The sequence below is a fragment of the Giraffa tippelskirchi genome, chromosome 9 (genome assembly GCF_054371585.1).
Source record: "Giraffa tippelskirchi isolate mGirTip1 chromosome 9, T2T-mGirTip1v1.2.pri, whole genome shotgun sequence".
In the NCBI taxonomy this organism is placed as follows: domain Eukaryota; kingdom Metazoa; phylum Chordata; class Mammalia; order Artiodactyla; family Giraffidae; genus Giraffa; species Giraffa tippelskirchi.
Window position 1 is genome coordinate 156,645,796 of NC_137283.1, and position 15,986 is coordinate 156,661,781.

Genomic DNA, 15,986 nt, shown 5'->3' on the forward strand with positions numbered 1-15,986 from the left:
GCCCACATATTTAGACTGTGTAGGAGAGGTGTGTTGGTGCGTGCTGTTTACACCACACTGCAGCTCGGCGATCACGAGGTGTGTGAGAGAACCTTGCGGTTACCACAACTAACACAGAGGAGCGCCTGTCAGACACAGGAATTTGCTGTCACTAAACAGTGTTTCAGGTCTAAGACCTCTTGTAAAATAAAAGGGGTTTTGAACATTAATTTTACCAGAGCATGTTTGTATAGTGAATTGTATCATCAAATCAGCTGACCTTAAACAGTGTTCCACCATATGTGTGCTTCCGTCCCGCGCTCTCATCAAGAGCTTCCCACCCCATCCAGTGGTGGAAGCCCCGGCCTCCTGGGAGGGGAGCTCAGTGAGGCTGTACTAGCCCTGTCCTCAGAGGTTCTCCTGGAGAAGGAGACCCAGACCGGCTGGAGGCTGGAAACGTCATGAAACGTCAGGTGTCGGGCACAGGGCAGTGCGAGGAGCCAAGCTCTGTGTGGAGGCTTTTCTGTAAAGTTAGGCCCAAGGAGTCTGTTTAGCCCCGGAGCCCTTCGGGCTGGCCCTCAGAGTGCTCCGTCATTTGTGGTGAGGACTCCGTCTGCCTCCCCAAGCCATCCCCGTAATCTCCAAGCCCCAGTTCCCTGCGGCCTGTGTGGTGATCACCCTCGCCTTGCTCTCCCAAATCCACCTGGAGAATACCAGGAGAGGAGGTTGGTTTTTTCCCACGGAAGTTTTGAAGCACATGAAAACAAACTGTGGAAGCTCCTTCAGAGTAGTGCAGTGGTTTGTGTAGTACTGAATATCACACAAAAATTGTTAGTCCGTGGACATGGGAGCTTCTCATATTCACTTTGAAATGAACGTTCCACCAGGTAATAACTATTTTACCTAATTTAAGTGCGTGATTATACCTGTAAAAGCACGTCAGTGTGATCTGTCTCTGTGAATTTTCAGAACTACAAGCGCCATATGGATGGCATGTACGGGCCTCCAGCCAAACGCCACGAGGGAGACATGTACAGCATGCAGTACGGCAGCCAGCAGCAGGAGATGTACAGCCAGTATGGGAGCTCCTACTCCGGCCCTGACCGGAGGCCCCTGCAGGGACAATATCCGTACCCCTACAACCGAGAGAGGATGCAGGGCCCAGGGCAGATACAGCCGCACGCCATCCCGCCGCAGATGATGGGGGGCCCGATGCAATCGTCCTCCAGCGAAGGGCCTCAGCAGAGCATGTGGGCGACCCGCAACGATATGCCTTACCCCTACCAGAACAGGCAAGGCCCGGGCGGCCCTGCGCAGGCCCCGCCTTACCCCGGCATGAACCGCACCGATGACATGATGGTCCCTGATCAGAGGATAAACCACGAGAGCCAGTGGCCTTCCCACGTCAGCCAGCGTCAGCCTTACATGTCCTCGTCAGCCTCCATGCAGCCCATCACGCGCCCGCCTCAGTCGTCCTACCAGACGCCGCCCTCACTGCCAAACCACATCTCCAGGGCGCCCAGCCCCGCCTCCTTCCAGCGCTCCCTGGAGAGCCGCATGTCTCCCAGCAAGTCCCCCTTCCTCCCCTCCATGAAGATGCAGAAGGTCATGCCCACCGTCCCCACATCCCAGGTCACCGGGCCACCTCCCCAGCCGCCCCCCATCAGAAGGGAGATCACCTTCCCTCCTGGCTCCGTGGAAGCCTCACAGCCAGTCCTGAAACAAAGGCGGAAGATTACCTCAAAAGATATCGGTAAGCGTTGCCAAGGCTCTGCTCCTGACATGATTTCCTCTTGCCATCTAGAATTTTAATTTGGGGTTAGATGTAGTTGGATAACCTCAAAGGGATGAAATTCTGTGACTGCAGACTATTAGGACGTGTTTTTGTGCAGGCACAATAGTTGGAAGGCACGCCTCTGAATTAAGCTCCAGAAGAGAGGGAGAATTAAAATGGATTTCTTACATGTGAGTGTTACTTGTGTGGGAGGGCAGAGCCCCAGGTGAGAGACAGGGACTCCTCAGTGACTGTGGACTATATTTTGGACTTAAAGATTTGATCTTTACCAAACACATAATCTCTGCCATGTGTGCTTAAGACAACAGCTGCGAGGCTGATGGAACACGAGGGTGGCCTGAGAAACTTTGACAGCAAGCCACTCTATAATTGTGGTAAGGACATACAGACAATGAGTTCCCCCAGGAACAAAACCAGAAAACTGACTGCTGCGTAGACAGATACATAATATGCTGTATGGACCTTCACATGTGGATAGAATTAGGTGATCCCTGCAGCACTGCTGATGGGACCAGGGAACTCTTTCAGGTGAACACTGATGTCACGCATTCATCCGGGTGGAATCTTCTGAATCCTGATTAGAGATTTGGAAAATCTGGGAGTACACACATTTCTTCTGCATTATTTTTGAAGTACTTTTAACACAGCTAAGGAAATAACAGAGTTCAGTTTTATCCAAACTTTTCCCCCAAAAAATCTCAAAAGCACGTGACTTGAAGTTCTTCGCAGTGATTAGAAAATTAAGTATTTTAAAGATATGACCAATGTTTTTAATCATTGGACATTAAGGAGGTGGGGGTAGGGGGAAGTAAGGAGTTCTACGTAGAGGACGTGCTGGAAGCAAAAGAGAAACAGACCCTGGGCACCGTGTTACATATGGTAATATATATGTAAAAATATATGCATGTATTTGTGTATGTGTATAGATATTTAAGTAAACGTGTGTGTGTGTGTGTGTGTTAGTCACTCAGTCATGTCTGACTCTTTGTGACCCCATGGACTATAGCCTACAGGCTCCTCTGTCCATGGGATTTTTCAGGTAAGAATATTGGAGTGAGCTGCCATCTCCTTCTCCAATTTAAGTAAATAAATACATTTAAATTTGAAAAAAATTCTTAGCGCATGTTATACCAGCCTAGAGAAACTTATGTTCCTTATTTTAAAATGAAAATTTGCCTTTCTATTACACAAGTATTATGTGCCTGTCTTAGAAAATTTGAAAATTAGATGAAATTAAAATAAAGGGGGACACCCACGGCCCCTCCCTCACAGGAGTTGGCATCTGGCATGGCTGCTGCTGTGGGGAGTTCCAGCTGCTCACACCATGTGCTTCCACCACTTTTCTGAGACAGCTTCCCTTAAAATTTCAGACACACGATGGGCCTCCCCTCCAGCCCCGTCTTGTGACAAATCTTAGAAACCTTTCCTCTCATCGTTCCTCTTGACCTCCATCTCAGGCCAAGCTCCTAAAAAACCAGAACTGTCAAAATGCTAGTACTTGTCAACAGCATGCTCTGCGGTCCAGAGCTCAGACAGAAGACGGCATGGAAGAATGAAAGCTTTCTATCAGAGAGCATGCTGTTTGGGAATTAAATTTTGCTTATATTTTGCATACTCACCAGCCTTCTGAAGATGCTACCTAAGACATTTGTGAATAGAATCAAAGAAGACAAATTCAGAAAGGATCATTCCCACTTCTATTTAACCTGCAAAGCAGAAAGCTCTTCACCTACAGAAGTTTCTTAGTCAGTTGTCAACCTCCACCTGAAATGACCATGTTTAACTGTCCCTCAGAACCTTTGTTTAAATCAGTATTTAACTTAACATTCTGCTTTTTCTTCTTCTTTTGTTATTTTCTATTCTCTCATGCGTAAAGTTAATATTAATCATGTCCTTATTCTTCCACCCATTTTTAGTTACTCCAGAGGCCTGGCGTGTGATGATGTCCCTTAAGTCAGGTCTTTTGGCTGAAAGTACTTGGGCTTTGGACACTATTAATATTCTTCTATATGACGACAGCACTGTTGCTACTTTCAATCTCTCCCAGGTAAGCCAGCACCAGTCCAACTGAGAACCAAATTAGAATAAGAAAACGAAGTAATGTATAATGCTTAAGCTAATGCCTAAAGCAGTAAGGACTCACCAGCTAAAATTTTTTATCATTACAGTTAACTATAAACCAACATCAATCAGTGTCTGAGAATTTTGTCTGGAACAATAATTTATTTCAGTCTTTAGTATAAATACACATGTATATTTCTCATAAGAAAACAGTGACCTTGTGTGCACATGCATGTGTGTGCATGGAATAGACAATAGTGGCAAAATCAAACTGTTGTTTAGGATGAGCATCAGCAGGCCAGTGAGAATTAATCTGAATGTAACACAAAGTTACAGCTATAGTCATTGTTGGATGAGACATCACCATGCAGTAAGTTGCAGTGAGACCTTACCCTGTTTTTCAGGGGGACCTAACATCTTTCTTTTAATTAAAAAAGTATAAAATTAAAAGAGAGTGTTTATATTACAGAAAATATATATAGAAAGAAGTAAAACAGTTTAATGAACCCCTGTGTACCATCGTTCAACTGCAGTAGTAATGAAGTCATGGTTAAACTTGTTTCTTGATGTGTTCCCTCCCATTTCTGCCCCCCTCTAGTTTATTTTGAAGCAGTTATTTAAAAGCCTCCTACCTTTAAAAACCCTGCTTTGATCTGCGCTAAGCTTGAAGTAGCTTCTAGCATAATAGCTGGAAGAGAGAAGGAGCTAAGGATTAGGAAAAAGGCCCAAGAGCCAGCTGGACTACAGATTTTTTTAAGAAATATTTAGAAACAAAAATCAGAAAAGGTTATTTTCCCTACTGTGTGTGAACAACTCTGCTTTTGTTGAAAAAAGCCAAAACATCTAATTCCCTCCCTTCTGTTGAACTAGGACCAGAATCTTCCTCTTTCCTCTCTCCTTTAACTCATTTTAGCCCTGAAAGGCAGTTTTTCAGTTGATACCAAGTATATTAATAAGATCATAAACATTGCATGAAGTCCATTTTAATAGAAAATAAGTATTAGAAGAACATATACTACCTTTGCTAGAGTAATAAATTTCCATCCTTATGCTAGCTGAGCTGCTATTGAGCACAATTTTTCATAACCAGCATTGCTTCATCAATTTTCCCTCTTCCCTTGTCCTGGGAAAAAACTAAGCTTTACGTTGGGGGGAAGGTGGGAGGGGGTGACATCCAGACCTCCACTTAAAAAATTGTGCCTTCATACCCTAAAAGCAAGCTCTACCTGGTTGGTACTTGGGTGTCCCCTTACTTCTTTATAATTGTTTTAAACCCCCTTGCAGGAAACTTACAGCCAGATAATGAAATTATAGTCAATTTCCATAACACCTGTCATTAAGAAATCCTTGTTTACTTACTTATCCTTCATCCTCCCTAAATGCAGCAGCAGTGGTGTTGAGGGAGGGGAGTATGTTGGTTCTCTTGGTATAGACATCCGCTTAAAAGAAACAAAGCTGGTTCTCAGAGTTGCTTTTGTCTTTCGGCTGGAGTTGGGAATAGCTGAAATGTAAAAGTGCATTCTGTGAAACATTCTCATTCATTTATCTCAGGGACTAAATTGATTTGTTTCTAATTTTCTGTGTTTATGAGCTACTACGTTGCTGAAATTATCTTCTCCCCAAAATATATGGAGAATGTAAATTAGAATAACCTATGGCACCTAAGACAAAAATAACCATAAAATCCTAAGAATAATAACCATAAAAATCTAGGCAAGCAGAGTTTCAGATAAATAAGAGAGGAAAACAGACTCACTTTGGGTGAATGAGTCTATAAAATCCACATTCCCACTCTTCTAGTAAGAATGGTACTGTGTCTGAACCAGAAACAAAGGTAAGGAACAGCAGAGCACTCCCTCGGGGATAGTATCAGAAATGGGAAAGTAACAAGTAAGTTTTCATGTTGATGGTGTAAGAAAGTAAGAAAGATAGTAAGTGTTGATTAATGAAAAATTCAGGAAGATACTTCTAATTTATACATGGTTTCTTTTTCTTATACATGGTTTCTTTTTCTTGGCCTAGCCAAAAAAAAACATTCAAATGTGAAAATAATCATAGAGATGCGTGGCTCCTAGCAGGATTTTCACCCTCTCAGTCACGCCGGAGAGGTTATGACCTTGTACCTCTTCTCTTTCTCATCCTCTCCAGTTGTCCGGATTTCTGGAACTTTTAGTAGAGTACTTCAGGAAATGCCTGATTGACATTTTTGGAATTCTTACGGAATATGAAGTGGGAGACCCCAGCCAAAAAGCACTTGATCACAATGCGGCTAAGAGAGATGACAGCCAGTCCTTGGCCGACGATTCCGGGAGAGAGGAAGAAGATGCTGAATGTATTGAGGAGGAGGAGGACGAGGAGGACGAGGAGGAGGAAGACAGCGGGAGGGCGGAGACAGAGGACAGGAGCAGCATGGCTGTGGCCTCCCCTGACGCCACCGCAGACCCAAAGGAGAAGCCCAGGCAAGCCAGTAAATTTGACAAGCTGCCAATCAAGATAGTCAAAAAGAACAACCTGTTTGTCGTCGACCGCTCTGACAAGCTGGGTCGTGTTCAGGAGTTCAGCAGTGGACTTCTGCACTGGCAGCTCGGTGGAGGGGACACCACCGAGCATATCCAGACTCACTTCGAGAGCAAGATGGAGATTCCTCCTCGCAGGCGGCCACCGCCCACTTTGAGCTCCACAGGCAGAAAGAAAGACCAGGGAGGCAAAGGGGATTCTGACGAGCACCAAGAGAAAAGCATCATCGCAACCATCGATGATGTCCTGTCTGCGCGGCCAGGGGCGCTGCCCGAAGACGCAAACCCTGGTACCCAGACCGAAAGCAGCAAGTTTCCCTTCGGAATCCATCAAGCCAAAAGTCACCGCAACATCAAGCTGCTGGAGGACGAGCCGAGGAGCCGGGACGAGGCCCCGCTCTGCACCATCGCGCACTGGCAGGACTCGCTAGCCAAGCGCTGCATCTGCGTGTCCAATATCGTCCGGAGCTTGTCTTTTGTGCCTGGGAATGACGCGGAAATGTCCAAACACCCAGGCTTGGTGCTGATCCTGGGGAAGCTGATTCTTCTTCACCACGAGCATCCCGAGAGAAAACGAGCGCCGCAGACCTACGAGAAGGAGGAAGACGAGGACAAAGGGGTGGCCTGCAGCAAAGATGAGTGGTGGTGGGACTGCCTCGAGGTCTTAAGGGATAACACGTTGGTCACCTTGGCCAACATTTCTGGGCAGCTAGACTTGTCCGCTTACACAGAAAGCATCTGCTTGCCAATTTTGGATGGCTTGCTGCACTGGATGGTGTGCCCATCAGCGGAGGCACAAGACCCGTTTCCCACGGTGGGACCCAACTCTGTCCTGTCGCCTCAGAGACTCGTGCTGGAGACGCTCTGTAAACTCAGCATCCAGGACAACAATGTGGACCTGATCTTGGCCACGCCTCCGTTTAGTCGTCAGGAGAAATTCTATGCCACGTTAGTTAGGTACGTTGGGGATCGCAAAAACCCAGTCTGTCGAGAAATGTCCATGGCGCTTTTATCGAACCTTGCCCAAGGGGACGCGCTGGCTGCAAGGGCCATAGCTGTGCAGAAAGGGAGCATCGGAAACTTGATAAGCTTCTTGGAGGATGGGGTCACGATGGCCCAGTATCAGCAGAGCCAGCACAACCTCATGCACATGCAGCCCCCGCCCCTAGAGCCCCCTAGTGTGGACATGATGTGCAGGGCAGCCAAGGCTCTGCTGGCCATGGCCAGAGTGGACGAGAACCGCTCCGAGTTCCTTCTGCACGAGGGCCGATTGCTGGATATCTCAATATCAGCCGTTCTGAACTCTCTGGTGGCGTCTGTCATCTGCGATGTACTGTTTCAGATCGGGCAGTTATGACATCAGTGAGAAGGCAGCCTGTGTGAGTGAAGACTATAGAGGCTCCCGTGTAACTGGCTGTGTTCTGTTCTTGTTTCTCCAGCGTAGGACGAAGGAAAGAAAATCTTTGCTCCTCTGCCCCATCCACTATTTACCAATTGGGAATTAAAGAGATAATTAATTCGAACAGTTATAAAATTAATATTTGCTGTCTGTGTGTACAAGTACATCCTTTCGGGGTTTTTTTATTTTGTTTTTTTTTTTTCCAACCAAAGTTGCTGTCTAGTGCATTCAAAGGTCACTTTTTGTTTTTCAGATTTTCTTTTTAATGTTCTTTTCCATGTCGTATTGCATTTTTTTGGGAAGCAAATTGACTTTAAAGAAAAAAGTTAACGGCAAAAGATACTATAAGATGGGAAAATTTCACCACACTGAGACAAAAAGGCGAAAACTTATCGATTTCCTAGCGGTGTTATTCTTCAAATAATGAAAAAATTGCAACTGTATCCCATCGTCCAAAGCTCTGTGCAATAGAAATTTCTAGAGATGTAGGTATAGGGGCTCACGAAGGTGTGTCAGTCAGTGGTTGAAATAGGAAATGATACTGGTTTCTCCACAGGAAGATGGTTACATTAGGCTAGGAGCAAAATGTTTTTTTAAGTTAAGATTGAAAACATACCTGACAACGATCAACGGAAATTGCTTCCTCACCACTACCGTCATGTCTGCTGTCTGTCGTTTGACCTTCCACATGACAGTTCTTCACAATTCCTTTAATCATTTTTTAAATATTTTTTTTACTGCCTTTGGGCTGTGATGTATATAGAAGTTGTACATTAAACATACCCTCATTTTTTTCTTTTTTCTTTTTTTTTTTTTTAGTAAAAAGTTTTTAGTTTCTTTTTCATGATGTGGTAACTACGAAGTGATGGTAGATTTAAATAATTTTTTATTTTTATTTTATATATTTTTTCATTAGGGCCATATCTCCAAAAAAAAGAAAAAATACAAAAAACAAAAACAAACAAGAAAAAAAAACAAAAAAAAGAGGGTAATGTACAAGTTTCTGTATGTATAAAGTCATGCTCTATTTCGGGAGAGCAGCTGATCACAATTTGCTTCATGAATCAAGGTGTGGAAATGGTTGCATATGGATTGATTTACACAATGGTTACTAGTACAGACAAAAAAAAATACAACTAAAAGGAAGAAACACAACTTCAAAAATTTTTCAGTGACGAGAATCCACATTTGTATTTCAAGATAATGTAGTTTAAAAAAAAAACAAACTTGATGTAAATTCCTCCTTTTCCTCTGGCTTAATGAATATCATTTATTCAGTATAAAATCTTTATATGTTCCACATGTTAAGAATAAATGTACATTAAATCTTGTTAAGCACTGTGATGGGTGTTCTTGAATACTGTTCTAGTTTCCTTAAAATGGTTTCATAGTAACCAAGTAACAAGAAAAAGGGGGGAAATAACCGTGTACTAACATAGCCCCTCGTTATGAAACCCTGAGGTCGGGAGGGACCTTTAAGGGTTACCTACTTTAGAGTGGGGAGCAACAGTTTGATTTTCTCAAAGGATTGAAATAACTGGCCTTTGTTTGAAGCAGTCAACTCTTAACAACCTGGCGGTATGAGAATTTCCAGTGTCGGGGCGGTGGCTGCCAGCCCGTGGGGTGAGAGCACTGGCCTGACAGTGTAACACCCTGCCTTTTTCTAACCCCATCCTAATTTCGATCGGAGTTCAATCTATTCCGTGTTTTTCCTGTGTGCCTCAAAGTTATTTTGCATTTAGTTTACTCCACCTTGTATAATATTTATATTGTGCAATGTTAAAAAGAATATGTTATATTGTATGTGGTGTACATAGTGCAAAGTGATTATTTCTATTTCAGGGCATATTAATATTCTCATATTCCTTCCTATCCGGGTGCACAGTAGCTTTTGATTACTAGTCACTTCTAGTTTAAACTTAATTTCTTCCTGGGTCATTGACTGTTCTTGTGTAACAATCGATTTCTTTGAAACTGCTGCCGAGTTAAACCGTTAGCGGACACCCTTCTGACTCTACCTCTTCACACCACCCTACCAATCTCAGCAGACTCAAAGCTTCCAAGTTTATTCGCCAGACCTGTTGTCTGGGCGCACATTACTCACGGTAATACATGGAGGAGTTAGACGAGAGCACTCGGTTACAGTGAGAGGGTGGAATGGGACTCTCGTGTCACAAGAAAAGGGTTTTTTTCTGCAAGCATTCTCATCATCTGTCAACTCCCACATTAGTCAGTCTTCTTATATAATAATGCAGCCAAATTTATGTTGAATTTAAAACCAATTTATAATTCTACTTTAAATTTATCTGCTTGCTAAGAACAGATTCTAGTGCTCCAAGCTTCAAATTTGGAGATTTGTAAGAGGGAATTCAATATTATTCTAATTCCTCTCTTACAGAGTATGAATAAAAGGTGTATACAAACTTTGAAGTTTGTCAATCAAAAGAGTGAAATATTACAAGAGACTGTTGTTGTCATGGTTTGAGTTGTAATCAATATATAGAGTCTGACCACCGAGCAACAAGATTTTACATACTGATACGTGATGTAATCTCTAGAATAATCCAGGAAGATTTTAGCATCCTTTCTACATTCTCACCCCAGAATGAAGACTACAGAAGCCCATGAAGAACTTACAGCCTGCCTGACGTCATCTTGCCTACAAACTGAGTTATTGCTTTGTCCTAAAAATCAGTTGTTTTTTTTCCTATGAGGCTTTTCAGAAATTTACAGGATGCCCATACTTTAAATGTGTACAAAAAAAAAAAAAGATTAAAATAAAGGTGCAAAGAAAGTTTAGTATTTTGGAATGGTGCTATAAAGTTGAATGTGTTGGTATTTGAATTTTTTAATGTCACGGAGGATATTACTGGGTGGCATGTGTGCAGAAATAATTACTCAACTGTTTTATTTAAGATCACGAATGATACAGAATCAGTTTTTGTTGGTGAATGTGGCCTATTCAAAAACTAGTTAGGTGATTTTTTAAAAATTATAATAGAGAATGATTTTTTAAAGGGGTTATGAACAGTTTGATGATGCAGAATGTAAGCTATTAACTACCTCTTTTATGAAAAGAAGATGGCTTTTGCCCTGAAATCATTCATTTACCAACTGTTGGAAATACTTCATTTTTTATCAAACACCATGTACAAATTACCATTATCTGTTCACCTGCAAGGAAGCAAAGAAAGTATTATAAATGAGCCAAAGTGACCAATCAAATAGTCCATTTTCTTCTCACTGAGTTTTGTTTCACTTTCTTACCTGGGACGCCGAGCGTAGCTGCCTGATCGGTCTGCGCTCCACCACCCCCATCACCTCCCTCAGAGACCCTCAGAGTCAAACGAGCTTTTAAAACTGCCAATACATATTTTCGGGGATAGTAAACAACCTGCTAAGATGTCTCACTATTCATTAATTCAGCAGAAATGCATTGAGCACGTGCTGTGTGCCAAGCTCTGTTCAGGTGCTGAAGGGTCATTCATGAGCAAAGACCCTGCTTCAGTTATGTTCTGGTCGTTCTTGTCAGATAATTATAGAAATAAACTCATCTTCCAAATCCAGTGTTTATGCATTGAGAACAGTGAGTATGTATATTTTGTTGACTAAGAAATGAAGTGAGGCTCTAGCTGTGGGAACCAGGGTCTGGTAAGAAGGGGTCTGGACTGAAAGAACTCAGCCACGTCACCAGGTGGCCTGACCCACATGCTGTGAGCCTAGAACGTGCACTGGGCAGCTGGTCTGTGGCCCCTTCCAGCTCTGAGTGTGACTAAGGCACCTGGTGCCCTTCCTGCTTCTCTGCACACGAGGGTGCTTGTGCGTTCCCAAGTGCAGGGGGAAAACCCAGAGTCGTAGCCTGGCACCTGGTGATCCCAGTTTACACGATCAACCCTTGGAAGTTCAGGAATTGACTGAAGCTATACAAGAGACCTTATTTAAGGCTTTTTTGTTCTTAAGTCCCACAGACCTCCACATGTCCCCGTGCCCATCTCCAGTCACCGTGATTCATGCTTCTATCCGCGGATTTGCAGTCCTACTTTTGTTTTAAGATAATCCGAGTCATGCAATCCCCTCAAATGCCAAAGTCAAGTTAATTTACTTCGGGGTTTAAATATATGAAACCCTGAGGGGAAGTTGGGGGAAGACCATCTAATGTGTCCCAAAGTATGAGACTCCTCTTTCTTCCTGAATCTGATTCCAAGGACTTAAAAGTTTTACCCCAGCTTTTTCTAAAGTTTATTCTAAGGAACAGAAGTGATCTCAAAACAAAACCCACTCTTTACATATTCTCCTCTTGGGCATCTATAATCCACAATATCACTTTAAAAAGTTTGAGAAATCCTACAAAAAAAGAAACCTGTTTATCCCAAGCATTTCCTGACTTAATCAACCTTGGAAGTTTTTTAAAATCCATATAAACATGCTGGCAAAGCTTGGGGAAATAATGGCATTAGCTGAGGATCGTGCCTAACTTCTAAACACCCATGTGCCTTGCTTATCCTCAGTGTATTCTTATTTCTTCCACTGAAATTGAGATGTCCTTGAAGGACATGTCACAGAATCCTCTCTTGCTGTCTCCACAACCTTCAGTGAACGAGCTGCTTAAATTCTTTGAACCTCAATTCGTCACCTGTAATTCAGTGTAACACCTACCCGAGGATTGGTGAGGATTAAATTAGATAACTGTATAAAAGTCTTATAACCTAAGTGATCACTGTGTATTAATTGCATACACTTTCCCTTTGGTGAGTGCCCTAAAGTGTACCTCACACAATTTAAAAATCTGGTCTAAGAGAGAATCTTCCCATTTTCATAGTCACGTACTTTGTGTGACTTTTATTGTTGTTTGGGGATTTCTTGTAAAAGCCATAAAGACTTAGTCTGTTGATTGGCTGTTTAGTGCCAAGGGTGATGGCATAACTTCTCTACTGAGTGTTCGTTTTGGCTGTTGGACATCCAGAGGTGGTAGGAGTCCTCGCCTTTCATTCTACAGGCCTGGGGAGAGACGTGTATATCTCTGGAGCACAGTGCAGTCGTGCAGTAAACTTGCCCTGTCCTGTCCTTCTGGGGAGGAGGGAAAGTGGCTTATAACATTTCAGGGGTCAAAGACTGCAGGGGGGCTGATCACAGTGTTTTCTTTGCTATTCCTTTCATCTGGTGCACACAGCAGAGAGCTTCCCTAGAGAAAAAGGACTGCAGTCTTCAAACTTAGCTGGAGATGGGCCATACTTCTGTGGGCTATAGAAGTGGAATTCAGGATGTTCTTCATTTCCGTGTAAGCTTAAGGTCAGGTAAATAAATAAAGCCTGCGCTTTGATCTTCTGCGGAAATTTGGTATTTAGCTGGGCCTGGATCTGTACATTGGACAAACTAGATTTTCCAAAAGACTCACGGAACCTAAACTTGGATTCAGCCCCTTGAAGATATCCTTGCCCAAATGAAAGCAATTCCTCCAGGCCAGAACCAGCAGCAGGTATAACACTGCTTCCTGGTAAGTGGTGATTACTTCACGTTTGGATGTTTTTTACACTTGAAAGAATTTCACAGCTATTAGTTGTTCTTTATACAAGCCTTAGTATAGAACATTATAACATCCATTCTCCAAAAACAGAATCATAGGCTGACATGCAAAGTAGCTGGAAACAAACTGAGACCACCCCTTTCCAAGAATGTATATTTGTCTTAGAAATGTCTTCAGCTTTATGCAAAATCTAGAGGAGAAGGGACTTTTAAAACAGAAGCCATGAAGGATATTAGCCACAGACTGAAGGAGGGAGGGGGGCAAGGTAGGAGTGTGTTGCAAAGTCTCAGGACAAGACATAATGTCATATGCTCACTTAGCAGCTGTGCCTCTGTTAAAGGGAACACAGTCCAAACTAAACCAAAATCAGGCAAGTCTGGGCAATGTTCTGTCCTTGTATGACAGGTCCTTCCAACAGTCTCACTTTACTGTTGTCATCTTCACAGTCCTTAAGAGCTTCATCTGCATGTTTTGTGTTGAGATACAAATAAAATTATCACCCACTCAGTGGTATAAGCAGCCCAAGTTACAAGTCTCAGCCCCCCACACCTGCCTGGGGTCTCCCTTCTACATCCAAGGGTTGTGTGAACACCTGTGAGAAAATCATTATTACATCCCTACTGGACACAAGATGCTCCAGATCCCAAGTCAGGTTTTCAATACACCCTAAGACTTGGAATGGAAAGTAAACTTTCTAAAAAAGTATTGTTGGACCCATGGGCTTTCATAAATGATACTTGATGAGAAATTAGGATTAACTAAACCCCAGGTAGCCTTTAAATTGAAATCATCTAGGGAATGGGCCTGTCCAGAAGGAACTGGCAAGTCTTAGGTTGACTTGGGGGCTATTGGAGTTTTCCACCAATTAACAACTTTTTTGTTGCCCCAGCCAAATAACATTGAGGGGTTTAATTCCGTAATATTTTTTCCTTTCCAGTTTCACTTTTCAGTCACCCATTGTGATCCAAAAGAGGGATAAAAAGGGACATGTGAGGAGGACACCAGTTGCTTATATTTAGATCATTGCTTATATTTAGATCATTGCTTTAAAAATGCTGGTCTAATACGAGCACTTATTTGTTCCCATGGGGAGGAAAAATGACATGACATCTTCCACACATTTAGGATGAATACACTTTTAGCTTGATAAAAAATTTCCCCATAAGTGCAATGCTTGTTTTGTTGGTTCAGTGTATTTTTCACCAAATGGTGTGAACATATGGCCCGTACTTCTCTTGGCCATAAGATCTGAAGGGAGAAGACTCCTGATGGCGAAGAGCCACGGTGATTTATCGAGATGAGTTTCAATTCCAAAGGGGAGCCTGGAGTGAAGGCCTCTCTCAGCCAACTCTTGACATGCAATCCCCTCTCCCCACATTTATGTCTAATGTCTGCTTTCATGGGTAATAGATTGGAATGCATCTGGAAAAAAGGGTTTTTCTAGTTAGTGGAATTTCATCTTGGTGGACCTTGTTTTCAGAAATTAAATTCGTATTAGTTTGTGAGCTCAGAGTGCTGGGCAATCACGTCCAGATACAAACCGGCATCTCCCACCCAGAATAGTTATGTAGGGGCCGATGTTAAATGGTGAGATTCCTCAGTGCCTGGAAATTGTGTTTCAGTTCTCACACTCACTCAGGGAACTGAACTTAGGTTTTTGGAGAACACTCTCCTCAAAGCCTCCCACCTGCCTTCCTGTATGGAGGTGGAGGTGAGAACTGCTCTCAAAAACACACAGGAAAGGGTGCTTTGGTGGCATTTCCCATGGCTCCCCCATCCCTGGGAGAGGCCTGCCTTCCCAGCTTGCCTGCCAATGAGCCCCCCATGCCCTCTGGCCCTCCTCACCTCCAGGACAGAGGGCTTTTGACCCTTCCACCCTACAAGGGCACAGAGGTGGGCATGACCCAACCCCAGTACCTGCCACGGGGGAGCCAGCCAGTCCCATAAGGCCTCAGCCCGCCTGCTTCCATGCCTCGGCCGATCCCTTCAGCGTAACGTAGTGGCAGAGCCTGAACCTGCCATCTTGCATGCACTGATGTTGTTGTGTAGTCGCTCACTCACGTCCCACCCTGTGCGCCCCATGGACTGCAGCCCGCCAGGCTCCTCTGTCCATGGGATTTCCCAGGCAAGAATACTGGAGTGGGTGGCCATTTCCTACTCCGGGGCATCTTCTCAACCCATGGATCAAACCTATGTCTCCCGCATTGGCAGGCAGATTCTTAACCACGAGCCACCAGGGAAGCCCCTTGCATACAGTAGGCATTTATTAATCACAGCATTTTCTCATCCCATCACATGCCTAAAGGGGGCCACAAGTCAGCAAGTAAGAACCATTCAGCGTGATGTGTGTTGCATTCATAAACAGAGAATACAGGGGAGGAACCCAGCTCTCTTGGCGGGAGCAACCTGAGAAGGCTTCCTGTAGGAGGCTGCCTGAGTTGGAGTAGGGCTAAGAAAAGGAGAAATTTTGTTCTTTCCCAGGTAAATGGCTCGACGTATCATAAAGTTAGGAAAGATGCCTGGGCATTCTGGGATCTAAAAGAAATCCAAAATTGTTCAGTGGCAGGTTTTGAAGAGACATGAAGGAGGACGGGGTGGGGATGCCAAGGATGGGACTAGAGAGGTGAGTACAGGACTTCAAGAGCCCTGCATCCCCCTGAGAAAGCTGGGTATGAAGGACTTAGGGAAATTAGAGCTCAGCGTAGCAGTTTT

The 15,986-nt window shown here is 43.7% G+C and overlaps 1 protein-coding gene across 16 annotated transcripts in view; it reads left to right on the forward strand.

The window, feature by feature from the left end:
* The window catches only part of ARID1B (AT-rich interaction domain 1B), a 418,737-nt gene extending 409,652 nt beyond the window's left edge, over positions 1 to 9,085 (forward strand). For all 16 annotated transcript variants that reach the window (XM_081529735.1, XM_081529728.1, XM_081529730.1 and 13 more), the window contains 3 exons: positions 949 to 1,732; positions 3,691 to 3,821; positions 5,984 to 9,085. In XM_081529735.1, the coding sequence (XP_081385861.1) occupies positions 949 to 1,732; positions 3,691 to 3,821; positions 5,984 to 7,708 (2,640 nt within the window). In that variant the 3' untranslated portion in view covers positions 7,709 to 9,085. The remainder of the gene's footprint in view (positions 1 to 948; positions 1,733 to 3,690; positions 3,822 to 5,983) is intronic.
* The last annotated feature ends 6,901 nt before the right edge of the window (positions 9,086 to 15,986 follow it).